At 56.3% G+C, this 25,868-nt stretch overlaps 1 protein-coding gene across 3 annotated transcripts in view; it reads right to left on the bottom strand.

Moving 5' to 3' along the window:
* PLXNA1 (plexin A1) overlaps positions 1-25,868 on the bottom strand; it is a 121,747-nt gene that overhangs the window by 31,570 nt on the left and 64,309 nt on the right. For all 3 annotated transcript variants that reach the window (XM_065642996.1, XM_065642994.1, XM_065642995.1), the window contains exons 9-20: positions 22,372-22,486; positions 16,983-17,183; positions 8,857-8,953; positions 7,817-8,007; positions 5,301-5,452; positions 4,349-4,469; positions 3,907-4,043; positions 3,234-3,401; positions 2,098-2,191; positions 1,398-1,637; positions 1,097-1,240; positions 167-401 (exon numbers count right to left, since the gene is read on the bottom strand). In XM_065642996.1, coding sequence (XP_065499068.1) covers positions 167-401; positions 1,097-1,240; positions 1,398-1,637; positions 2,098-2,191; positions 3,234-3,401; positions 3,907-4,043; positions 4,349-4,469; positions 5,301-5,452; positions 7,817-8,007; positions 8,857-8,953; positions 16,983-17,183; positions 22,372-22,486 — 1,895 coding nt within the window. The remainder of the gene's footprint in view (positions 1-166; positions 402-1,096; positions 1,241-1,397; positions 1,638-2,097; positions 2,192-3,233; positions 3,402-3,906; positions 4,044-4,348; positions 4,470-5,300; positions 5,453-7,816; positions 8,008-8,856; positions 8,954-16,982; positions 17,184-22,371; positions 22,487-25,868) is intronic.

Consider the following 25,868-nt stretch of genomic DNA (forward strand, 5'->3'; position numbering starts at 1 on the left):
TTCAACTAGAAAAAAACCCAGATTCTACCCAAACTGAGTATGCTTCCTCTGACAAAGCAGCTTTACCCATTCCCTCTCCGGAAGGCAGTGGGGAAAGGGTGAGAGCACACTGAGAAGGTACGAGACTCTCCAAGACCCCTCCGTTAGCAGCACAGGGATCCCTCACCCTCTTTGCATTCCAGAGCCACCCGGGACTCCAGGTTGTCCATCTGCAGCTGGAGGCGTTTCAGGGTCCGGTCGGCATCCCGGGATTTGCGCTTGTAGGCGATGAGGACGATGATGATGATGAGGAGGAGCAGCCCGCCCCCACCGCCGATCCCGATGATGGCGGGCAGGGTGAGCAGGCTGTCCGAGTAGATCTGCAGCGTCCCCGGGGAGAACTCAAACCCTCCAGCCTTAATCTGTGCCATGGTGTGGAAAAAAAGGACCTGGTGTCAAGGGTTATATGGCCAGGGCAGCCCTCCTGACCGTTCCTGCTGTGCTGGGAACTAGGGGGTGACTCCAAGAAGGAGCTGGCAGGAGCTGGTCCTGAGCAGCGTGGCACGTTTTAATGGGATGCAGGACACACGCTGCTGGAGCAGGCAGAGAGTTTGATGTCTCATTCAGACAACACTAGAGTAACAGATGGGATATGAAGCAAGTTCCCCCACAGGTGGGGAATCTCAGGGGGGAACGCGCTGGGTCCCTTTCAACTTGGCAGGGTCCTGGAGCGCGAGCACCACTGCGCTACAACCCCACAAACAAAGAGCTTTCCTCATGGCATGAGCCAGCACCGGGGGAAAGGGGTGGGAACCCCCCCAACACGGCACCCAGCGAGGAAGGGAGGTTGTTGGCACGGCCAGGGCCACGCAGGGCACAGGAACAACTGGTTGAGCATACCAGGGAGGGGACAAAGTATTTGGTCCTCCTAAACACATCATTAGGGAAGGCAACACTCAGCGAGCAGGAAGAAGACACCTGAGGACGCTCTGTAGGGGCACCAACCACCTGGTCCTCATCCAAGTATGAGCGCACAGCAGGCTTGGTGCCGGGATAGCGACTGAACCTCTGTGACACACAGGACACGAGAAGCAAAGACACCGGTGGTGGCGTTTACCGTGACTTTGTGCTGGCCGGTGAGGTTGGGGGACTCGCAGAGGAGCTGGGTCTCGGAGACCGTCAAGGTGCAGGGAGTGTCACCGATCAGCACCGTGTAGTTCAAGCGGGAGTTCCCAGCAGCCGGTGGGAGCAGGTTCCTGCCCTTTGAGGGAACAAGGAACGAGATTATCAGTTCTCGTGCAACAGGGAACGCTTAAAAAACCCCAACATATAGTAAATTTGTGCTCTCACAGTGCAGGACTTTTTGCCAGGAGAGACTAAAAGCCACCTACATGTAGGGACATGTCCCTACCCCTTACCTTGAGGATAAGAGGTGAGCTGGGCTTCAGCTCCAGCATCCCCGTGGGGCTGAGAGGCTCAAAGACAGGGTCTGGGTAGTAAACGAAGTTGGTGGTGTTGACGATCAGCAGGGCCTGGACATTATCCATGACGAAACCGATCTCATCTGGGCGGTCACCGAGCTCCGGCGGGCTCCGCAGGGGGTTGTCGATGGAGGGCGCGTAGCACACCATGGTGGTGTCGTTGTAGACGGTGCAGTTCTGCAGGAGACATGGAGCAAGGTGAGACCCTGATCCCGACAGAGAGGCCAGGATGGGACCCCACAAGGACACCCTGCAAGCAGCGGCTCTGGACACGGGGTTTAGAGTTGGGATCTCCTGTCCTGTGGTGTAACATCAACAGGTACCACATTCCACCCCGGGGCAGAGAGAGACTCCCGTCTGCGATGGATGTGTGAGGGGTGGCAGGCAGGAGCTTGCTGCAGACACCCCACAAACCTCCCATCAGCTTTGCACACTCAGATCTCAACCCTCTCCAGGCAGCACCAGGCTGGAGGCCCTGCAGGGACATCGGTGCCTCCCTTGGGGTGGCATCCTGGACCTCAGCCCTTCCACACCATCACACCTGATGGGTAAGGGATGCGCTTTCTACCCTGCATTGCACAGGACAGGATTCCCTCCTCCATGTGCCCTGCCCCAAGGCCCGGCCAGCATCACTTACGTTCTCCCTTTCAGAGCTGGAGTACTTGGCCCGGATTCTGGGCTCTTTGATGGTGGCCAGGTTGGTGCCAGTCACGGTCAGCAGTGTCCCACCACTAGAGACATGGAGACAAGCGGTTACAAGAGACAGCTTGGCACTGCGTCCCCACTTTTGGGAGGGAAGCACGGTAAAATACTGGAACGGGTTACCCAGAGAGGTGGTGGATGCCCCATCCTCGGAGACATCCCAGGTCAGGCTGGATGGGGCTCTGAGCAACCTGAGCTGGTGAATATGTCCCTGCTCATGGCAGGGGTGGGAATAGATGAGCTTTGAAGGTCCCTTCCAACCCAAAGTATTCTATGATTCTATGATCCTCACCAGCCAGATACCCATCTGCCTCAGCCTAGGTGAACCACAATGCGCTGAGACCATCTTATCCCACTGCTAAATCATCTCAGCTGACTCAGAGATCAACTAGAGAGGTAAATCCTGCCTAATTAATACTAACATTGTGTCCAGGTTTGGGGTCTGAAGGCAGCTCCCAACCTAAAGAAGACCAAGCCCCCATTATGGGAAAGCATCCTGAGGAGAAGGAGGAGAAGGAGGTCATCTCTGTCATCCCTTTCACCACCACGCAGGCAGAGAGGGCAGCAGGGCAGGTTGAGCCCCACTGGTTTTTCTGCACGGTTTGGTGTTAAAAGCCCTGTGGTCCCGGTGAGCTCGGCCATGCCCCCGGGGAGCTCACTCCTCATCAACACCCTGGGGAAGGTTTCTCTTGGCACTAACACTTAATGGATTCCTTCGCCTCCTCTCCAGCCAATTCAAACCTTTTAGAAAAATATGTAAACATTTTGAAAAAAAAAAAAACCCGATGGGAAATATTTTAATTTTATTCACCGCCGCCAAATGTCAAACTGAAATTAAGCAGATCCAAAGCGCTCTCTGCTTTTGCCCCCTGCCAGGCTGAGCACTGCAGGCCAGGAGTCAGCAGGGCCTCGGTGCCAAACCATCGCTCACGCTCCTTGTCACGGTCTCTTGAGCACGGCCCAGCAGCAATCGCAGCAGCACGGGGATGTACCCACCGGGAGGGGGGGATCCGTATGGAAAACAGCCCTCCCTGCATCCCCCAACCTCCCTGCGGGCACCCCTTGATTCACCTGTTGATGCTCCACTCGGGATCGATCTTCTGGATGGTGGGGTCCTCTGTGTAGTTGTACTTCACCTCTGGGTTGCTCAGCTCTGCGCGGTTGATGTTGATGAGGATGGGGGAGCCACCGGGGGTGTGCCCGGGGGGCGTCCTGCACCGAATCTCACGGGCGCTTCTCCTGGAGCAGAAATGCAGAACCTGTCAGTGCTGGGGCAGGAGGGGGCAAGGCGGACCAGGGGTGGCCAATGCTGCCCGTGAGACACCTGCCCCTCGCCCTACTGAAACTCCACGGGGGTCAAAGAGAGAAAGGAGGAAAAAAAGAAAAAAAAATCCAGGAAATGAAACAAAAGGCAGTTGGGAGAGGCTGAGCAGCTCCTGAGCGTTCCCATTGCGCGGCTGCTGCAAACAGCAGCGATTAGGGCTGATAACCAGTAATTACCACAGGAAAATATTTAAAGAGCCGCTCCATTATCATCCCTAATCTAAAAATTATCCACTTCATGCCTCAGGGCTTTGTGCTTTTAGAGAAAAATCCCTGTTCTTTGGGCTCTTCCTGCAGGCTCTGATACACAGAGGATTCTCGGGGAGATGCCTCCAGCTGCCCGCAGGGTTTGGCTCCCAGGGTGTCTCCTGGCTCCAGGGGTGCCCAGTGTCCATCTCCCACCACCCTTCGTGCCTCTCACCATGAAAAAGCACAGGGCCGTCCCCCGATGGTGACAGAGACATTGCTGCCGGCGTTGAGGTGGCTGCCTTCGATGGCGATCCAGGTGCCACCAGAGAGAGGGCCCCGGGCTGGGACCACGCGGGAGAAAGTGGGCGTCTGTCAAAGGGAAAGAGCATCCCTGGTGTCAGGGGGGTTGGGGACCAAAACACATGACCCCAAGCAAACGGGGGTGGGATGGCGGAGGAGAGGGACCCATGGGACAGCGGTGGGACACGATGCTGAGGGCTGGCAGTGCCAGCAGGACTGTGGGCAGCCTCGGAGAAATTCAACCAGCACTACCAAATGCCCACCCAGAGCATCCCTGTCTGCCCTGCAGGGAAACAATGGCCAATTGTCCAGTTCACCCAGAAAACCACCCCAAGTGAGCCGGGACCAGCCCTGTCCCCTGGAACGGGGCTTACCACGAAGGTGAAGCTCTTGGGGGATGTGGCCCGGTAGCTGGGCGAGCAGTCGCGGATGCACACTTCCACCCGCACCTCGTGGACCTTGCTCGGACTGGCGTCTCCGATTTCACACACGATCCTAAGGGATGCAGGGAAGGAGAGCTCAGTACCCCAGCACTGAGACACTCCCTGTGCCATGATGGGGATGAACCAGGTTCAGAACGGGACAGGTCTGGCATCAAGCAAAGATCCCAGGTGTCAGTAGGATTCATGAGAAACCAAGGTAGTGACTCCCAGTACAGGAAAGACTGTTGGAGAGGGGCCAGAGGAGCCACAGAAATGATCCGAGGCTGGAGCAGCTCTGCTGAGAGGACAGGCTGAGAGAGCTGGGGTGTTCAGCTGGAGAAGAGAAGCTCCGGGGAGACCTTATGGCGGCCTTTCTGCACTTAAAAGGGGCCTACAAGAAAGATGGGGACAGACTTTTCAGCAGGGCCTGTTGAGATAGGACAAGGGGTGATGGTTTTAAACTAAAGGAGGGAGATTCAGGCCAGACATGAAGAAGTAATTGTTGTCCCTGAGGGTGGTGAGAGCCTGTCCCAGGTTGGCCAGAGAGGTGGTGGATGAACTGTCCCTGGAGACATCCCAGGCCAGGCTGGACGGGGCTCTGAGCAACCTGAGCTGGTGCAGATGTCCCTGCTCGTGGCAGGGGGGGCACTGGATTAGCTTTGAAGGTCCCTTCCAACCCAAACTGTTCTGTGATTCTGTGTTGGCACTGCCAGCCATGGAGGGAGCTTACCCAAAGCCCTGGGGCTCCTCCCAGAGTGACCACAACCAGCGGGCACTTCTCTCCCAATTCAGCCCAGTCAGCTCTACATCTTCTGCAGCCTCGGGCCGTGTTTGAGCACCAGTACCCCTGTCCCCCACCTACTGCGGTGACCTGGAACACACCCGCCCCTCGCCGGGCACTTACTGCTCAGCACTGATGTACTCGCTCTCGATGGGGATGCACATCACTTTGCCGACTCGAACACCCCAGCGAACATCTTCAAACTTCAGGCCCAGGTTCTCCCCAGTGATGGTCAGACGGGTCCCTCCTTGTCTGGGGCCAGTCTCAGGTGACAGCTAGAAGAGAGCACAGCCCGTCAGCTGAGAGAGCAGAACCGTGGGGACACCTCGCTCGGGCAGCCGCGGGATGTGTGTTACTCCCCCGCGGGCTGCAAGGAGCAGATGGGTGATGACAAATGCCAACACGTCTGTAAGGAGACCATGGAGTGGGAAAGACCTCCCAAATGACAGTCGCATTCACCAATCCCCTCAAGAACAAGCCAAGACGTACCAGATGTGTCCAAGTAGACGACTGGTATTTGGCCACCCCGTTGCAGGCAGAGCTGCCTCGCAGGTGACAAGGACATGGATGGGAAGGAGACAGGGCAGCATCAGTCATGGCTCCAGCTGAGCCAGTGAGGAAGAACATGGATCTGCCTGGCTTTTGGCCAGGTCCCACATACCCAGGGATGAGGTCCCCACACCCAAGATGTCCTCAAAGCAGAAAGCATCTCCACCAGGTCCTTGTGCATGGCAGGCAGCGGGGAGAAGGGTTTTTCTCCACCAGCAAACCCTGTGCCAAGGCCAGCTGGGAAGGGAGGGACCTCACCCTGGTGTTGCACCTCGTTTACCAGCATGATGCCCAATAAAGTGGGCAGGTGCGGTGTGACAGCCGGCGGCGGGCTGCGGGGTGAAGGGAGGCACAGGCCCGGGGCTGCCTCCAGCCAGGCAATCACAGGCCATTTTACACCCGCGCTCACCAGCCCCAGGGCCCAGCGCTCACCTGCAGCACTAACTGGGATGAATGGCAGGGCTCTGTGCCCCTGCTGGGACTGGGGACAGGGCTGGGTGACACTGGTGACACTGGGATGGAGCAGGGGAAATGGCAGCCGCAGGCAGCAGATCGGTTCCTGCTGCACCTGAAATTATTGCAAACTTTGACAATGACTCAGGGCAGGAGAGCTGCTACTGAGGCTGGACACCATCAGCTGCTGGGAGTGGTGTGTCACAGAATCACAGCCTGGTTGCGGTTGGAAGGGACCTCTGGAGATCATCCAGTCCAAGCCACCTGCTAAAGCAGGGTCACCAGAGCAGATCGCACAGGATCACGTCCAGTCGGGTTTGAATGTCTCCAGAGAAGGAGACTCCACACCTGCTCTGGGCAGCCTGGTCCAGGGCTCTGGCACCCTCAAAGTATACAAGTTTCTCCTCATATTCACATGGAACTTCCTGTGTTTCAGTCTGTGTCTGTTGTCCCTCATCCTATTGTTGGGCACCACTGAAAAAGATTCTGGTCCATCCTTTTGACACCCACCCTTAAGATATTTATCAGCATTTATAAGATCCCTTCTCAGCTTCTATTCTCCAGGCTGAACAGCTCCAGCTCTCTCAGTCTCTCCTCATCAGAAAGATGCTCCAGACCCCTCAGCATCTCTGTAGCTCTCTGCTGGACTCTCTCCAGTATGCATGGATGCCTGCAGCCCTGGCCACGTGGGCACAAGAGGACAGTGCACATCCTACAGTGAGGCCACCTTGGGCCACCCCTGGTGTGACCCAGCCACTGTGACCTCTGCTCCCACCATGCCCAGGGGCCCAGCTTTGGGAAGTTCAGTCCTAAACATTGTAGGAATCCACAAGAGACAGGGAGCCCTGCAGCCCCACACATCCTTGTAGGGATGCAGGCTCTGGGGTTCGACCCCACTCCCCAGGAACAGATCCCTTCTCCTGCCAGTGCTCCAGCAGGCAGCTTGGCAGGCAGCACTTCTTGCAGGCAGGGACGTGTCCAGGGGAGAGGTCACCCCCATGTCCCCATGCCGCTGCCACCCTGCAGACCCCAGCACCGGTACCCTGCAAGAGGCAGGCAGCAGCAGGGAAGGCACGACTCTCATCTCCAGCTTCCATCACATAAGACACTGAAACCCAAACAGATCAGATCCTGCGCTAAGACTCCAGTAATTAACACCATTGAGGCTTGGCCGGTGTGGGTAAACAGAAGGTATCCAGCAGAAATACCCACCAGTCCCTTCTCGTGCGCTTGGAGCCCGTCCCAACAGGCATGTGAACATTAATATACACAATCTTATTAAGCGAAGGTCATAAAAGCTGTCAGGAAAGGGGGATGATGAACTACTGGTGCACACATGGCGACAAGAGGAGCAACCCAGAGCTGCGGCTTTCCCGGGATGCTCCATCCACGCGCAGGAGGAGCGGTGGGAACCTCAGAGACAGGCCGGAAAACCCATGGCATGGGAGTGGTGGAGAGAGGATTTTAGCCTTGGAAATTAAAGTGGCGACAAGAGATACTCAGTCCTAAACATCGAGTAGATTTGGCTGCTGTGATGTGCCACCAGGGAGCCCCATCCCCACCCATCTCCTCCATCCCCATCCATCTCCCATCTCCTCCATCCTCATCCATCTCCCATCTCCTCCATCCCCACATACCTTGGTGATCTTGGGGTCGGTGCAGCGGCTGTTCCCGCTGCTGGCGTGCATCCAGCTGCTCTCGTAGGCCAGGCAGTGCTGCCGCAGCGAGCAGCGTCTCTCCGACACGCACCAGCCGCACTCGAAGCGCGGGTCAGCCTTGAGGCACAGCCCGCAGCTCTCCCGCAGCGCCGAGCACTTGTACAGGTGGGCTGCAAGGGCAAGGGGAGCAAGGGGTCGGCGTGGCCCACCCAGCCTGTGGCTTACAGAGCTTTTGTACACCTTTAATCTAACAGTCGAGGTTGGAAGGGACCTCTGGAGATCATCCAGTTCAAACCCTCTGCTAACACAGGGTCAACAGAGCAGATCACACAGGATCATATCTAGATGGATTTGAAAGCCTCCAGAGAAGGAGACTCTACAACCTCTCTGGGCAGCTTGTTTAAAGGCTTTGGCACTTCAAAGTATACAAGTTTCTCCTCATATTCAGATGGAACCTCCTGTGTTTCAGTCTGTGCCCGCTGCCCCTCATCCTGTCATTGGGCACCACTGGAAAGAGTCTGGTCCATCCTCTTGACATCCACCCTTGAGATATTTATCAGCATAAATAAGATCCCTCTCAGCTTCTCTTTTCCAGGCTGAGCAGACCCAGCTCTCTCAGCCTTTCCTCATAAAAAAGATGCTCCAGACCCTTCATCATCTTTGCGTTCTGCCTCTGGACTCTCTCTACCAATTCCTTGTCCTTCTCAAAGTGGGGAGCCCAGAAGGGGACACAGTACTCCAGATGCAATGGGAGAAGAGTCCCCGTTCTCACCCCCACACTGCATGCATGCCACCAGCTCCTGGGGGAGAAAACCCCCATGAGCAGGAGGCATCGGCACCCTGGACTCAAGGCCCCGGCAAAGCTTTGGGTTCTCTCCCAAAGCTTCTTGGAGAAAAGCCTCTTGTTTAGAAAGCCGGCTGATGGATGCAGCCAGAGTATTGCTCTCCCCGAGGCCCCGTGCAAACTGTGTCAGGGGGATGAAGAATGGTGGGGCACCCCCGTCCCATCTCTCACTCACCCTGGATGTTCTGGGGGTTGTCAATGACAAAGTTCCCATTCCAGACCACAGACAAGTTGACGGGCAGGTCGCTGATGTCGTTCCCTTCGTAGAAATACTGCCAGAGGGGACAAAGAGGAAAAGCCTGTTAATCCATGAGGCAAAACACCCTGGCGAGGGGCACGAAGAGGCGTACAACTCCATTCTGTGGATGTCTCCTACCAGCCCAGAGGAGGAGGATGGGGGTCTGGTTCAGACCAGTAGGCTGGACTGGCAAAAAAAAAAGATCAATAAGCAAAAAGAGTGGGTTTCTAAATACACCCAAACCCCATTAGCCCAAAGGCCTGAAGCTGCTGCTGGGAGAGGAAGAAGCAGACAGTGTCTCTGTGGCACACATGGACCTCTCCCCACCAGGAACCTGAGCCCTCCCCCATGTCCCCCCCAACTCCAGGGACACTCTGTCAGGTGTTTGAGATCACAAGTGGGATCACACTCATCACTAGAGAAGTTTGAGCAGATTTGGTAGGGCTTCCCGCAGCACCCGGTGGGAAGATGTCCCCTACGGTCCCCTCCAGCCTCATCACCTGTAACACAATGCCACAAAGCCATGGCCAGGCAGCCACAGGGAGACAGAGCCAGGTGCCAGCCTGGTGCCACGCCAGCCCTCAGAAAGGTCTTGGGAGAACATCCCTGCACTCTCCAGCCACCCCACTCCCAGCCCCATGCCGTGCTTGGCCATCGGCTGTAGAATCATAGAATGTCCTGAGTTTGAAGTGACCCACAAGGATCATCAAGTCCATCTCCTGTCCCTGCACAGTGCAACCCCAAAACACCTTGCTCCGGGACCAGCATTACCACCCCATCCCCTGCTACCACGCAGGGAGGTGACACACTGGGGGATCTCATCCCCCCAGCTCCAGGGGACCCCAAACTCAGGCCCCAGCACCCACTGTTGTCCAGATGTCCCCACCTCCATTGCTCCTTCCAGCCCAGCCAGCACCTCCTCCCTACCCAAACCTCTCTTCCCCTGCCTTGACACCCCAGCAGCCCCATCAATATTCTCCACGCAGCCCCTGCACACAGGCGGAGAGGTTTAATCGATATGGAGGCAGGAAAGCAGTCGGAACCGTCCCTGACAGCTAATGACCTCCTCCGGCAAGAGATTCCCCGCTCTTCGCTGGAGAAAATGACAGGCGTGTCAGGAGAGATTAAATGAATGATTCATGGGTTGCTGGAGTTTGTTAGGGAGCGGTGGACGCGCCGGCAGCGGCTCACCCGGCCACAGCCCTGCCACCACCTCCAGCCAGCCCCAGTGTCACCTGTCACAGCCCCGGTGCCGTACCCGGAGGAGGTGGCCTCAGCATCTCCGCCCGCACCACTCCAGCTGCTGCCCCACAGAACATCTGTCCCAGCCAGCACCCAGGGACCACACTGATGGGGCTGCTCTCCTCAGCCCCCTCCATGGGAGGCAGGGATGTGGCCCATGAGAGAAGTCAGCATGCCCAGGTGGTTGTGGGAAGCAAGAGACGCTTGAGTCCTTGATACCCCACCATCAAAGCTGGTCCCTCCTGTGCTGAGTAGCTCCCAAGCACCAGCGTCACCAGCCACAGTCCAGCAGCACACACGACACCAAATGGGGCACACATCCAACGTGAGTCATGGCTATGGTAACGTACCCCTCCCTCATCCCCTCGATGTGTAAATGAGAGGCTAAGCCTGGTCCCCAGTAACACCTCCACAGCGTTTGGGTGGTGGTCCTACACCCAGGGCTCAGCCCACCCAAAGGCAGGGGAGGAAGGCTGCCACTCATCAACCACACACAGCAGTTGTAAGGCATGAGACATCCAACCGCAAAGTCAACCCTTTCTTGAGCGCTCAACAGCTCCACCACCATGTCCCCACCCCATTACCTCCTACGCAACATCTCAGACACGGCACCTCTCGTGATGTTTCCTTGGAGGACCTTCAACCACATCTTCACCACACCACCTGCAACCAGAGCCTCTCAGCAACATCCCCATCACCAGGCTGGGGAAGATGGAGCCAGAACCAGGCTGGGCATCCAGATCTGCTTCACCTTCCACTGTCCTACACCCACCTGAGGACATGCCCGGCAGGACCACAACGAGGAGCTGGCCAGGCCTGCAGCAGCGAGCAGAGCCCATCCCCTGGCAGCAGGATGGAGCACGTGCTGGGGGCGGCGGCAGCGGCGCCGGAGCAGAATTTTGCTGTGACGAGCCACGTGGCAGCGTAAGTGAAATTGGCATTTTCAATTTGTACTCTGACATGTCTCATTTGGGGCCCTGGCATCTCGGGAAGGCATCCAGCCTGCAGCTGTCCAAAACACTTATTTGCATCTCTCTGCCCCGGCTGCTTTTGGAAATTAGTTCTTTTGGGAGGGGGGTTGGAGGAAGAAGAATAGGGGGAGCGGGAGGGGGAGCATTAACTCTTCACACACCAGCCCTGACACAGCAATGCACATGCACAAGAGATGGTGTCTCTCTGGGAAAGGCCACTGTGCAAAGGACGCTGGATTTGCCTCAGCATGGAGCCAGATTGGATGGTGGGGAGCAGCCGGGAACACAGGGTGGCATGGAGGGAAGTGGCAGACGAGAGCAGGAGTCGTGTCCCCAGCTGGTGTTCGCAGCTTGGGATCACCGAGGGAATGCAGATATCAATGAAAAATGTGTCCTCGGTGCCTGCATCTCCGTCAGCAGAGATGGGCAGCGGGCCTGCGGCTGGGATGCCATTACTGGTCCCAGTAGGATGTCGGAGCTGGGGCGGCAGCTTGGCTGCGTGCGGGCAGGAGCTGTGGCTGCAGGGAATCAGGGCTGAGCCTCGCGGGACACCGAGGTCCACCCCACCCCTCTCTAATTTCCAAAGCACCTCTTGTTTTGAAGGATGCTTTCAAAAGGCCTGACGGCAGCTGCTCTTGCCGCAGCATGGGCAGGAAGGTGCCATCCCCACCCCCGGGCACAGCCGGGGAGGTGGCAGCAGCCCAGCCACGGCAGCTGAGCAAAGCAGCAGCCACTTCTGGGCCCCAAAGGCCCCACAAGCAGTGGAGATCAGGCAGGAGAGGTGCTCACCAACCTGTCCATCCCTTGACAAGAGCCCACAGACTGCCAGCAGGTCATAGAATAGAATCATCGAATCATTTTGGTTGGAAGAAACCCTCAAGATCATCCAGTCCAACTGTTAACCCAGCCCTGGCACTACCCCATGTCCCTGAGAACCTCATGTCCGTCTGTCCAACCCCTCCAGGGATGGTGACTCCAGCACTGCCCTGGGCAGCCTGTTCCAATGCCCCACAGCCCTTGGGGGAAGAAATTGTTCCCCAGATCCAACCTCAACCTCCCCTGGCGCAACTTGAGGCCGTTTCCTCTGGTCCTGGCGCTTGTTCCTGGGGAGCAGAGCCCGACCCCCCCTGGCTCCAAGCTCCTTTCAGGCAGGTCAGAGATCAGAAGGTCTCCCCTCAGCTCCTGTTCTCCAGCTGAACCCCCAGCACCCTCAGCCGCTCCCATCACACTTGTGCTCCAGCCCCTCACCAGCTCCGTTCCCTCCTCTGAACTCTCCCATCATGCTGGCTCCTCCCTGCTCCTAGCTAACACGCTGCTAAACATCCATTAAACACTTAACTGTTATTAACTTCCCAGTTAATCAATGGCTGTGGCTGGCAGCGAGCTGGGATGAGCTGCAGGAGGGGAGAGCGGGGCAGGGGGTGAGCGGGGGTGCCCCGACCCAGGCAGCCCGGCTATCAGACCACATTTGACTCTACAAAGCCACCCAGGACCCCCCGGCTGTGCCGCAGGACGATGTGGCACAGCACTACGGCTTTCTTGAGGCCGAGTTATGGGAAAGGGATGTTTGCTCTGGGAGCAAAACACAACAGGCACAGCGCCGAGAGCAAAGCAACGGCACCCAAGAGAGAAGCGGCACCCAAGAGAGAAGCGGCACCCAAGAGAGAAGCGGCACCCAAGAGAGAAGCGTGCTCGCACGGCCCAGCCCACAGAAGGGGATGGGGGAAAAGGTGTCATCAACTGAGTCGGCAGCAGAGATGTGAGCAGCTTGGCTCCTCATCTAACGCAGCCACAGCCTTTTCCGTGTTATCTGAAGAGCCCACAAGGCGAGTGCGGGAGGGCTGACAGAGGACCAGCACCAGCCCCACTGACCTGGATACAGCTATTCTCAGCAAGGTCTCCTGCAGGAATGCGGTTCAGGCAAGAGGACTCCTCACCGAACCCTTCTCAAGGCTCTTCAGCCAAAACTGATCTCAAGCATCTTGCCAAGTCGGACAACCTCATGTGCATGTCCCAGCTCCAATTGTCACACCCATTCCATTCCCATGAGGGGGATGCAAGAGCTGTGGGTGCCACCACCCCTGAAGGTCTCACATTTGGTTCCAGCAAGCCTACTGCTCACCCATCAGCAACGGGCACCCAGAGCCACCCACCTCCCCTTGGCGTGAGGGATTCAGCTCCCCAAGAAGGTGCCTCCAGGGAGCTGCACTCCCAGGGGACGGAGCCACAGCAGCGAGGGGGCTCCCCAAATCCGGGGGCAGATCACACCGAGATGCACTTGGAGATGCTCCTGCAAGCGCTGTGCCAACTAGCCAAGGCACTAGCCCTTCCCAGCCCAGACAAGGCAGGGTGGCCCCTGGGCTATCACAACGCCCCTGGCCATGGGGCACCCACCCCACTGCAGCCACAACCTTCACAACCCCGAGGACGGCAGCGGGGGCGCTGCTCCTCTGCCAGCAAACCCACACATCCAAATTTCCCTTGCAACCCCCCCTCCCTCCTACATGCGCCATCCCCCTGGGCTGCATTTCTGGAGGAGCGCTTGGGCTGCAGCTGTGTCCTATTTTTCTGTAGTTGATGACCTCAACTCCTTCCCCGCGCTACGGGGACGGCAGTAATGTACATCGCGTCTCGCCAGGGCTCAACTGCAATTCATCATTATTTTATCTGCTGGAATTTAATTGGATCCTATCAAACTCTCCTGATACTCCCTTTTCACTTTAAACACTGCTGCAGGAAAGATAAATGTAGGCACTGCTAGGACGGAGAGCGCGGCTTTGTTGGCGAACGGTGCTGGGGTTGTGGGCTCCAATCCCGCTTCCCTCTCCATGGCTGGTTAATTAGAGATACACATACTGGAGGTGTGCGGCGCTCAGAACAGGGCATGTGTGTATGATTTATGTTCCTCTATAAATACACCCTAGGCCTAGTAAAATACCGTCATCCACATAACGGCACAACTTGACGGTAACGCTTGGCCTCTGATTCTGGATCTCCTTTTAATATAAATCTCCTCCTGTCCTCCCCCGTTACACGCAAGCTACTTCGCCTGGACGACTCCTGCTCAAAATTCGGCAGGGCATAAGTGAGAACCAGGCACCCTGAGAAGACATCAGAGCAACACCCAGGTTCCACCATGACACAAAAATATCCAGAAAATGTAAATCTACCAGGTCTGCCTTCCCAGCATCTGCACCTGGGGTTGGGCATCACAGCCTCAGCATCCGCATTGGGTACCACTCGTGTGCCCACCCCGCCAGCCCAGCTCTGCACCCGCATCGCTTTGTCACAAGGATAAGCTGCTCCCAGACAAACATCCCGACTGCTGGACAAACATCCTGACTCGAGCTTGGCCGGAGGGCAGCGACCTCCAGAGCCACAGCCGAAACAGGTGGGCAGGGGGGCTGCCCATGGTGGGGGGATCGGCGAGGACGGAGTCAAAAGGGAGCCAAGGAGGTGACACAGCTGCTCCTCGCCACACAGGGCTTTGGTTAAAAGGGAAGGGAAATAATTGAGCTGTGAGGCTTAATTTAAAGTGCTGAGATGACAAACTCAGTGCTCATGGAAAGGAGATCAGGGGTTCTTCCTATTTTTACATTTAAAGGGAAAGAGCAGCTCTGGGGCTATCTCACTTTAAGAGGAACATTCTGGGGAGAAAAAGCCAAATCCTTGCCAGCGAGAAACACCTATAGCCATTTTGCCAAGGACATCACTAAATCAAATGAAGACCAGTTGTTACAAGCAGTACTGCAGATTCGGGACTGTGGTACAACAGCAAAACCATTAATTTTTTGCAGCAATCAGAAGCACGAGCCCCGTCAAGGGATGGCGGATAAGAAAGAATGGCCAAAGGCAGAGCTTGGGAAATGTAAGCTGGGCATTATTTGCACACATTAAGACAGGTGCCCATTCCTCCACACACCACTGCAAGGAGCAAGCCTGGAAATGTCTGCCTCCAGAAGGTTTAAAGTAACCAATTAACAAAAAAAAAAAAAAGTTTACTGGCAAAGAATTTCTTTTCATAATTAGGCTTTTCTTTTTGCTACTTTACAAAGCATGTGGAAAAACCTTTAGGATTGCTTTCCTTTTGAACAGCAGAAAGAAACTAAAGTGAGGAAAAGGGTTTTTTCTGCTTCTGTTTTTTTGTCCTGGGATGTGTAGGGAACACCAGGCCTGGTGTCCCTTGAGTTTGCTGAAGATCTATTGGGTGTCTCAAATAATGTTTATAGCTGACACTCAAACCTTAATGAATGGACTGCTGAATATTTAACCAAGACGTCCTTTCTTCAAAGCACTAACAAGCCATTGGAGTTGGACAAGCACTAAAACTAAATAAAAGACAAAGAGTTTTAAGCGCCTTGACTTATTATCCCTTCCATTCACCCGTGATTCAGGAAAACATCCCTAATTCTGCAGAGTAATTAACCTCTTGTTTAGTTAGTCCCACTGAACTCCTGCAAATGAAGTGTGCTGAAATGCATTCCCGCGAAGAAGACATCCATCCCTCACTCCCTGCCGGGGAGGGATGTCATCTTTGCCCTATTTCTCCACTCACCAGTGTCCTCCACACCAGGCAAGACCCAAAATCCTAACCCAAAAAATGAATCGCGATGGAAGAACCGGGTGGGTCACTGGTGGGTGACAGCACACGAGCCTGAAGTGCGATCAGCCAGCCAGATGGACTGCAAAAAAAGACGGGGAGGAGACAAGCGTCGCAGAAGTGTGAATCTGAATCCCCACACCATAAAGCAGCCTGGCTAAATGCCCTCAACCGTTAAAGCAGGCGAGCAGACCCTGAAAGCACGACAGCTTTTTACAAGCCAAAACTCTCTTCTTCCATCTGCAAAGCCACCCTGTGCCTGAAAGCCACGTCTCCTGCCTGAGACCACAGCCCCATGGAGCTGCTGCTGCCCGCTCCTGCACCCACGCAGCCCAAAACGCCTCCCATGCGATCTACAGCCAATTTGCTTTGCTTTCCAGGCATCCCTGGCAATTTTCAGGTCAAACACCCACCACTGTCAGCCCAGGAGAAGATGTCGGTCACCTCAGCTCTGCGTGTGGACCATATGGTGGGCAGACACACCTCGAGCTGTCCCATCCGTTTGGAGAGAAGCTGCAGAGGCCACGCAGCTCGTGACACTGGTGCTGACACCAGCGTGTCAACTGCTTCCCTAGGCAGCCTGTGCCAATGCCTGACAACCCTTTCCATGAAAAAATTGTTCCTAATATCCAATCTAATGCACCGGCAAGGCTGGGATGGAGGGCAGGCAGGGGGATGAGGCAGCTGCGGGTCGGAGCTGGGGACGGAGAGGGGCTGCAGGGGACGGAGAGGGGCTGCAGGGGACGGAGAGGGGCTGCAGGGGACGGAGAGGGGCTGCAGGGGACGGAGAGGACATGCTGGCAGGCACGGCTGCACAGGGGAGTGTGTGCAGGAGGACACAGAGAAGGTGTCAGCTCCATCCCGCTTGCGAAGGGGGGTGTTCTGGTTCGGTGTCAGGGGGAAGCAAGAGCAGGCGAGGGGAGGGGGAGACAAGGCTCTGACACGTCCGGGCCAGCTGGCTCTGGCCCAGGCAACTTTCTTCAGCTTTCCAAAGCCAATTTCCTTGGAAGCGCTCCTAAAGCCTGGCGGCTCCCCTTGCGGGGCTCTGGCGTCGATCCTATCTGGAACGACCCCGAGCATCTGGGGGGAGCAAGGGAAGTCCACCCCACACCCCACGAGCACTAGAAATCCCCGTTACTTGCCCACGAGAGAGCAAACCCGGCCACGCAACAAGCCAGGATGGTCCTGGCGCAGGACAGAAACGAGCAGCCCACTAATGAAGCCCGCGGTGAGGCTCACCGCGCACTCACCGAGGTGTTCTGGCACTGGATACTGGTGCTGTTGAAGCGCAGGGCGGTGACGCGGGTGGTGCCACCAGGGATGTGGAAGATGCACTCGTAGTTGCGCTGGCCCGACTGCGGCTGGGGCAGGTTCTTGGCTGTCAAGGTGATGGGCTTCACCACACCGACAGGGATGTAGATCTGGGTGGAGGGCAGGATCTGGGGACAGTCCTGCAAGGGGAACAAGGGGCAATCGATGAGCAGCGAACACCATGCAGTCTTCCCCAGCACCCCCATGGGCCCCCTTGGTTGACAGGCTGCAACGATACCACCCTGAGCACATGCTTGAGTAAATCCTTATGAGCAGCCAACCCCAAACCTATGACCAAAGCCCTCAAGACAGAAAAGGAGGGCACAGAGGAATCTGGTGGCATCGCTGTGGGGTGTTTTCAACAGCTCGGGTTGATCCAGGTGGGAGGTGGGGAGAGGATTCAGCTATGGGGCTCACAATCTGGCACTGAGACGGCAGCAAGTGTTTGGGCAAAATAACTGTTAATGAGATGGGCTTTAATGTCATCATTGCAGCCAGCAGGTTTCAGAGTTAACACCCACTGGGCTGTGTGTTATCAGGCTACCCTCTCAGCCCTTCTTACAGCCTCCATCCCCCTTCCTTTGCAAGTGGACAGAAAAGCCTTTTCTCCCTTTGACACTGCAACGTGCTTTCTGCAGCGTGGCAGAGAATCTGATCCGCAGCGAATTTTGCTGCTGCTGCTTCTAGCAGTGAATCAGCGTCACCCCAACCAGCCCGGCTGCAGGCTGCCCAGAAGCCAGAGCCTCTGGCCAGGGGATGCTGGTGCATCCAAGGTGGGGAGGAAGGCAAAAGCGAGGGGCTCAGCACCCCCACATGCTCCCTGGGGAAGGAGCCACCGACTTTTAATATCCACGGGCTCCCAGCTGCTCTGAGAAAGCCAGTGAGCCTTGTGTGCAAAGCACAGGGGAGCACGAGGGAGCAAAAATAAATGAGCTCAGGCAGCAAAACAGCTCCACGTCCCCTGGTGGGTGCCACTTTGGCGACAACAGCCTGATGCAATCCCACAACGGCTTTGCCGAGCCGGGAGGAGGTCTCGCACCTACGACAGAGAGTCCTGGAAGTGTTGGCTTGAAATAACATCAAGGGGGAATAAAGTGTGCTGAAACGAGCTGCTCCGAAAACAGAAACGGCAGCAGCTGCCCTGCTGCTCTCACAGGGCTGCCGACAGGCACGGCGCGGTGGCGGCTCTTGCCCCAAGGCCACCAGTAGCCACGCGTGGCCAGCACTGGCCAGCTGCCTCCTGCCACCCCACAGCAAACCGGGCTGGACCCTGCACAGCACCGGGCTTTATCTCAGTTGGTAGGACTAATCCAGCTTCCAAATGATGCAGAAAAATGAAAAAGAAATCACTTCGTTTAGCAAATATTGACAGAAAACCCTAACTTGTTTTACTCTTTAAGCTTCTTGTTCTTCACAAGCCTGCATTCCCCAGGCACATGCCTTCCCCGCAGGGCACACACACACTTGGCGAGGATTAGCTCCCGGCTCGCTCCCCAACACCTCCACCTCCTTATTTTTCTTAATTATTGCTGCTGACCCAGTGGGGCGGTGGGTAAGTCCATGCCACCCCAGCTGGGCTCACCACGGATGCTCAGGGAGCGCGGGGGGGACACATGTTCCCCTCCCCGCGCAGGCAGCTCGTTTTGCTGACTCGCCATTTGAGCCGATTCCCCCCGTGCAACGTCACATGCTCCGCATCTGCCGGCAGAAGTGTCTCATCCAGCAAAAATGTCAGTCTGCGCCCAAACAGGATGCACCTGGTGCTGGTGGGCGCCCGGGGTGCCCGGAGGGGTGGGGGCACTGGGACAACTCATTTCCCCTACGAGCAATTCCAAGCCACTGACAAAACTCGCCGCAGCATTGTCCATCCCTTGGGAACGCTCTGCACAGTCTCCAGAGCTGCCTGCCCTGCCAAAAACAGCCCCCCCCAGCAGAGCCCCAGCTCCCAGGAGCAGAGAGCTACAAAAGGATAGGATGAGCAGAAAAGCAAGACCTCGACACATACATTCCCAAACATCGCATGACTCTGATTTTCTCCATTAAAACCATTTTTCTAGCTCGATGACAACATAACAAGGGTGTCCAGGTTTGCTTGGAGAGGTAAGTACTTTAGAGTCACAGAATCACAGCCTGGTTGGGGTTGAAGGGACCTCTGCAGATCATCCGGTCCAACCCACCTGCTAACGCAGGGTCACCAGAGCAGATCGCACAGGATCACGTCTAGACAGGTTTGAAAGTCTCCAGAGAAGACGACTCTACAGCCTCTCTGGGCAGCTTGTTTCAGGGCTCTGGCACCTCAAAGGAAAGAAGTTTCTCCTCAGATTCAGACGGAACCTCCTGTGTTTCAGTCTGTGCCCGCTGTCCCTCATCCTGTCACTGGGCACCACTGGACAGAGTCTGGTCCATCCTCTGACACCCACCCTTGAGATATTTATCAGCATAAATAAGATCCCTCTCAGCTTCTCTTCTCCAGCTGAACAGCCCCAGCTCTCTGTCTCTCCTCATCAGAAAGATGCTCCAGACCCCTCAGCATCTCTGCAGCTCTCTGCTGGACTCTCTCCCTTCCCCAGCCCTGCACCCTGGGGCGAGCCACGGAGGAGGGTGATATCCAGAGCTAAGGCTTCAAAGCCATCACAGGCAGCGGGCAGGGACATCCTTCCTGCTGCCGCCGTTCCCAGGCACATTTATGTGAATGGTGCCTCCTGCCCACACCCCATTCCTTCCTTTCCACCCTCAGAAATCCAGGTGAATAGCCCTGGCATGCCCAGGACAGAGTGCTGTGGGTCACTCTTTGTGTTTTCCTACAAAACAGCCACCTTTCCACCCAGGAAACCGTGGTGAACTACGCATGGGAAGCAGCAGAGACAGTTAAGTGCTGCTGTTAACCCCTGTCCCTGCCTCCCCTGACCCGTGCCCACCACGCTCCAGCCAACGCAGACCAAATCCTGCTTAAAATAACCCTCCCAGTTAGACATCCTCCCACAGAGAGGATGGGGCTGTACATCTACCATTACCACGGTGGATGCCCCATCCCTGGAGACATCCCAGGCCAGGCTGGACGGGGCTCTGAGCAACCTGAGCTGGTGCAGATGTCCGGGCTCATGGCAGGGGTGGCACTGGATGAGCTTTGAAGGTCCCTTCCAACCCAAACTATTCTATGAACTTGTCCAGTGGAGCCATGGGCCTGCACCGAGTCCCCCCACCCACCACACCACGCTGCTGGGGACCAGGATGGCCGGGGAAGGGGACGGGATGTCTCATTCCAGCCTGGACACGCAGCCCACAGCAGCAGCTGCTCTGGGGTGTCTCGCCATCCTCGCCAGGAACTGCTGAGGCCACAGCAATGTGCAAACAGGCTGAGCCAGGAGCTCCAAACCTCAAACCAGGCACCGCTCCAGGTCCCAGGGTGGCCAAAAGCTCTGCTAGGGGACAGCCTGCCCGTGCTCGGGGGTGACACGAGCTCCCAAGCAGCTGCACGCATCCCAGAAACAACATCCCTGGGGGGTACAGCCAGATGCTTTTGGGTTCACGTGGCGGGGGACTGGGAAGAGCCCAGCAGCCTCCCCGCGCCCTCAGCCAGGGGAATGGACAGACAAGAGCCATTGGGCTCCAGTGGTCTGGACATCACATGTGGCATTTGCAGAAGCAATGCCAGGTCTGGTGGGAAGTGTGACCTCCAGAGCAGGCTGCAGGGACACCTGGGACAGGCCAGTCCCCCACTGGATTTCTTCAGGGTATGAGCTGGGAAAAACCAGCTTTTTCTGATCTTCTCACATTCCTGAATCCCCTACTTGTGTGGGGCTGCTGAGTTGGGCTCATTCTGGCCCATGACAGACAGGCATAAGCACCCATGAGCACGGTGGAAAAGCCCAAATGTTCCCACACAGACACAGCAGCTCCCCTGCGAGAGGCAGCAGGACCAGGTGCTCCGGCTTTGCACAGGGATGTGGGGGGTCAAGCCAAGGGGGCAGAGAAGCCGTGCAGGGCTCAGTGCCAGCACAGGGGAAGATGCTCCTCCATCCATCCCATCCCTGGCACAAAACCAAGGATGCTGCTGGTGGCTGGACAATGGTTGAATAATGGCCCAGCTCGTCCATTCTCTCCCATGAGAGAGCTCTTCAAGTGATGAGAGACACAGAGGGGGAGGAAGGGGAAAAAAAAAAATAATCGTGGCATCTCAGCGGCAGACGGATTCATCTGACTCCACACATGCTCCCAGCCCAGCATGGAAGCAGGGAGACGTGGCAAGGACAACACCCGTGATCTAGAAGGACATCCACAAACCCAGAGGTTCTCACTGAGGACAAGGGCAGACCTCAGAAGACACAAATTACAAGGGATGGAAATTCACTCAGAGATGCTGCTGCTCCTGAGTGGGGAGATGCAGAGGCAGGCTGCAAAGACCTTGGGGGACATCTCGGTTGCTTGCATTCACACATGGTCTGTGAAGCAGAGAAGAGATTTTCCTCTGTTCACCTCTGCTCTTGGCGACCAGTCCTGGCCTGGGAGGCTGCTGGGATACGAGCTCTGCCAGAGCTCAGAGCCTGAATTTTATCTGAGATGATCTGGGCAAACGCCTTCTCCAGGACAACATCCATCTGAGCTGGTTCCGTGAGAACAGCTTACAGCTTTGCTCCCAGCACCAGCCATCAGGCGGCAGGACCTTTCCACCTCCACAGGCAACTGGACATCCAGGTAAGTTCAACTAGAGCCCCCTTGCAGGACAGGGACAGAGGAGAAACTCTCCCAAAACTTTCCCTTCAGGACCCAAATCAGCATTTACTGTAGAGCCAGCAGTTCCTGGCCAGACCTCCAGACCCAACCCCAGCAGCCACCACAGGCTGGGGACGCCGGGACCTCCTGCCAGTGACAGGTTTCCCCGGTGGGTGTCACAGATGCTGCACAAGATGAACCCCCGCAAAAGAACATGTTTCTTAGCAAAGCATTTGAGCCGAAGAGGGCGTGAGGTGTAGCAAAACGGTTTGTTTTACCGGTTTCAACCTTCCCCTCTCTGAAAACAAGTTGTTCTGCAATGACACTTCAAGCTTGCTCCCTTCAGAAACATCAAGGGAAAATGCTTTAGCATCTCTGCCTTTGTTTTTCCTTTCATTCAGCCTAAAGTGCACTTGGTTGTGCCTGGCTTCCCAAGCAGCCTCTCCCCATCAGCACACGGTCCCAGCAGCACCTCCCAGGCAGCCCCACCACCCTGGCAAAGCGGTGGGAAAGGTTTCCAAAGCGGATTTCCCTCTTCTAAACCCTTCCCTGTAGGACAAGAGGGCCACGACAGGACCAGGACAGAAGAAGGGAGCTGGCTCAGCATCACCTTACCTCAGAGAGCTTGACGCGTCCCTCCAGGAAGGAGCAGTCGGCGGCGTTGTGCGTGCAGATGTGGCGGTACTTGCACCAGTGGCAGGGGAAGGAGCCGTTCACACAGGACAGGCAGCTGCGGGGAGAGAGACGTGGCAGCGTTAGGGCAAAAAGGAGGCCGGGTCCAGGGAAGCACTTCTGGGGATGCTCCAGCAGAACAGAATCCATCGGTGGCCCCACATGTGGGAAGGACCCCTCATGCGTGGGGTGAGGGCTGTGTGTTGGTGGGCTGGGAGGGGAAATTCTGGAGAAGAGAAGCTCCGGGGAGACCTTATTGCGCCTTTCAGTGCTTAAAAGGGGCCGATAAGAAGGATGGGGACAGACTTTTCAGCAGGGCCTGTTGCGATAGGACAAGGGGTGATGGTTTTAAACGAAAGGAGGGAGATTCAGGCTGGACATGAGGAAGGAATTGTTGCCCCTGAGGGTGGTGAGAACCTGTCCCAGGTTGGCCAGAGAGATGGTGGCTGAACCATCCCTGGAGACATCCCAGGCCAGGCTGGACGATGGCAGACGTCCCTGCTCATGGCAGGGGGGCACTGGGGGAGCTGGGAAGGTCCCTTCAACACAAACTGTTCTACAATTCTATGATTCAATGCCTGCACAACCCAGACCCTCGGGCTTTGCCCATGGCAGGGCAAGGGGGAACGGCTTTTCCAGCACCGCGGATTCTGTGCCGCAGCAGCCACATTCCCTCCTCCGCTTGGCAAACTGACCCTGCTCCTGCGCGGGGGCCGAGCTCCAGACTTTGGGAGCTTTATTTGGGTTTGCTGAAAGGCAATTTTAGCAAGAGGCGGCAGAACAAGGGCTCTGCACCACGGGGGAACCGGGGAGAAAGGGCCAGATTAATGCAGGCTCATTGAGAGGAAAATTATAACTGGCAAAAGGTTGGGTCAGATTAACATTTCGGGACTGTAGCGCCTTTCAGCCGCTCACAATAGGTTGTGTGTGACCCCCTCCCTTGGCCCCCCTCATCCTCAGCCCTCTGTGGCCGCGCGTGCGTGTCCCCCCCCATCCCTCCATCCCCTCCCCAGCCTCTTCTTCGGGTTCTTTGTGCAGTGGGATCACGCATGTTCCCCTCTCCCCTCCTCTCCTGGGGGATACATTCTGGCACCCAAGAGCCCCACACTCTGCTCTGTACCCCTCTTACCAAAAAAAAAAACCAAACCAGCTCCAGGGACCTGCTGCCTCTTCCCACATAGGAAGGGACATACAGAGTCCCCTCCTTGTGCAACCATCCATACAAGCGGCACCCCAACAGCCTGTCCCCTTGCTAACCCCCCCAAAAGCACACCCCTCTCCCAGCATCCTGAGGCACCCCTGTTTGCAAGCACAGGGGATCCTGTGGAGCCCCACAGACAGCAGATGGAAGGGGCTGAGCCCTCCCTGTCACACTGTCCTGGGACAGCAGCAAGGTCCCATGCTAATGCAGCAAACCTTCACCGGGCAGGTCTGCGCCAGGCTTGTCCTGAGGAGGAGACGGGAGAGCTGCTGAGGCGTAAGCTCAAAGGCAAGAGAAATAATCAGCCTGGCTTAAAAAAAAAAAAAAAAAGCAGCAGCACTGTTTTTCTCCCTAGAAGGCTCATACCTGCTCTCACTGATCTGAGCATGAACAGGATCAGGCCCAAAGCAATTATATTTAAGGAAAGGCAGGATCTTCCCCTGAACACGGCTATGGCAGGAGGCAGGCAGCCCAGCCCAGCCTGACCCCACTCCTAAATCACAGCTGCCTCTCTGCCTCTACCCCCCAGGAAACAACAGGGAAAACAGAGCATCATCATCATCATCATGCAAGGCAACAGAAAGAAAACCTTCCTGGAGAGGGAGATCCTCGGGTGGCAGAGCCTGGCACGCCAAATTCCTTGCCCTCCAGCAGACTTGTCACTTTAGAGGCATGGGGACAAGGAGCTGCAGTGGCAGGCAGGGAGGGTGCAGGCAGGGAGGGTGCAAACACACACCCAGAGCTTCCCAAGGCCACCACTGCCCGCCCTGGGGTTTCACACACCGTTACATACACAGCAAGAGCTTCCCAAACCCATGTGCACACACTAAGGAAATATTTAATTAAGCTGCCTGCAAAGAGGGCTGGAAGTCATTTCCATGTTTCGCTCACATTTTCACTTCCAAATGAACAGCCCTTTTAGCTTTACCCACAAATATGCTAATTGAGATGCTCCTTATGCAAATCTATGCAATTTTATTTCAGCTGCAGAGATTCGACTTAAAAGCAGAGCCGTAGCCTCCTATCTCTGGTTGCTTTGATGGAGGGAGGTGCAGAGGGTGGGGAGGAGCGGGGGACACAAACAAAGCGAAAGGAGGGCTCCTGCCCTGCCGATAAGGGCTCCGGCAGGCAAATCCAAGATGTGGAAGGAAAAGGAAAAGCATGGGTTAATCCTCATGGAAGTAGAGCAACCACAGAGAGGTCACTTAAAAGAGGAGCTGGTACAAGCAGTCACAATACACGCACGGGAGCATAAACCACCAACCCTCCCACGAAATCGGCCCTCCGCAAAAGAGAGATTTCTCCAACCACCAGGTCTTTCTTTCAATGTCTACAAAAAGACTCCCCAGTCTCCTCTCCACCACCTTGTGAGGTACCTCAAACCAGTGGGGTGAAGCACCCAGTGCAGTCCTGGACATCCTCGTCCCTGGAGCTGCAGCTCTTCAAGGCCAAAGCCAAGTCTTGGCTATTTCAGGACCCTTCTCACCTGAGAGTCTCCTTTGCCATCTAACTACTGCCAAGTCCCAGCTGGTCTCTTCGCCTCCACTTGCCAAAGGACCTAAAGCATCTCAGGTTATCCTCCACATACACCCCGAGGTGCAAGGATCCCCCCTCCTACTTCAGCCCTCCCAGCTGCTTTGAACTGAACCGAGACATTTCTAAAGCCTCATCCCTGGCGATGGTATCCACACTCTCCCTTCTGCCGAGGTTCTCCATCTGCCATAAGGACATCAAATGCTGCCGTACGAGCGCTTCACCACTGCACATCTGGTTCCACTGCACTTCGAGTCTGCCTGGGTCAGCACCCCCGAGCCAGCCAAAGACTCTGTAAAGCAGCGAGCAAGTCAGCGCCTGGGTGCCAAGAACACAGTGAAACCCCATTTCCAGCTTCAGCATGTCCGTTTGACCCTCCTAGCCCCCTGCAAGGCTGCCCAAAACCCAGGGCAGGAGCCAAGGCAGGGCTTCCCAACCGGGGCCGTATCCCCGGTGTGTCCGTGTGTCGCTGCTGTCTGTTCGCGGCGCAGGAGCAGGTTGCTCGGCAGCATGATGCCATCTGTGCTGTCTCTCTCCTTCCCACGGTCAGGCACTCTTCCCTCATCACTTCTTGCCTAAAGAGGCTTTCATCACTCCTGATAATTAGAGAGAGGCTCTCCTTCACGTGTTGAAATCCCACCCCCCTTCCCCGAAGCGTGCCAGGGGCGCAAGAAGCCCAACCAGGCAGAAAAACGATGCTGGGGGT

Source organism: Caloenas nicobarica, chromosome 11 (assembly GCF_036013445.1).
Source record: "Caloenas nicobarica isolate bCalNic1 chromosome 11, bCalNic1.hap1, whole genome shotgun sequence".
In the NCBI taxonomy this organism is placed as follows: domain Eukaryota; kingdom Metazoa; phylum Chordata; class Aves; order Columbiformes; family Columbidae; genus Caloenas; species Caloenas nicobarica.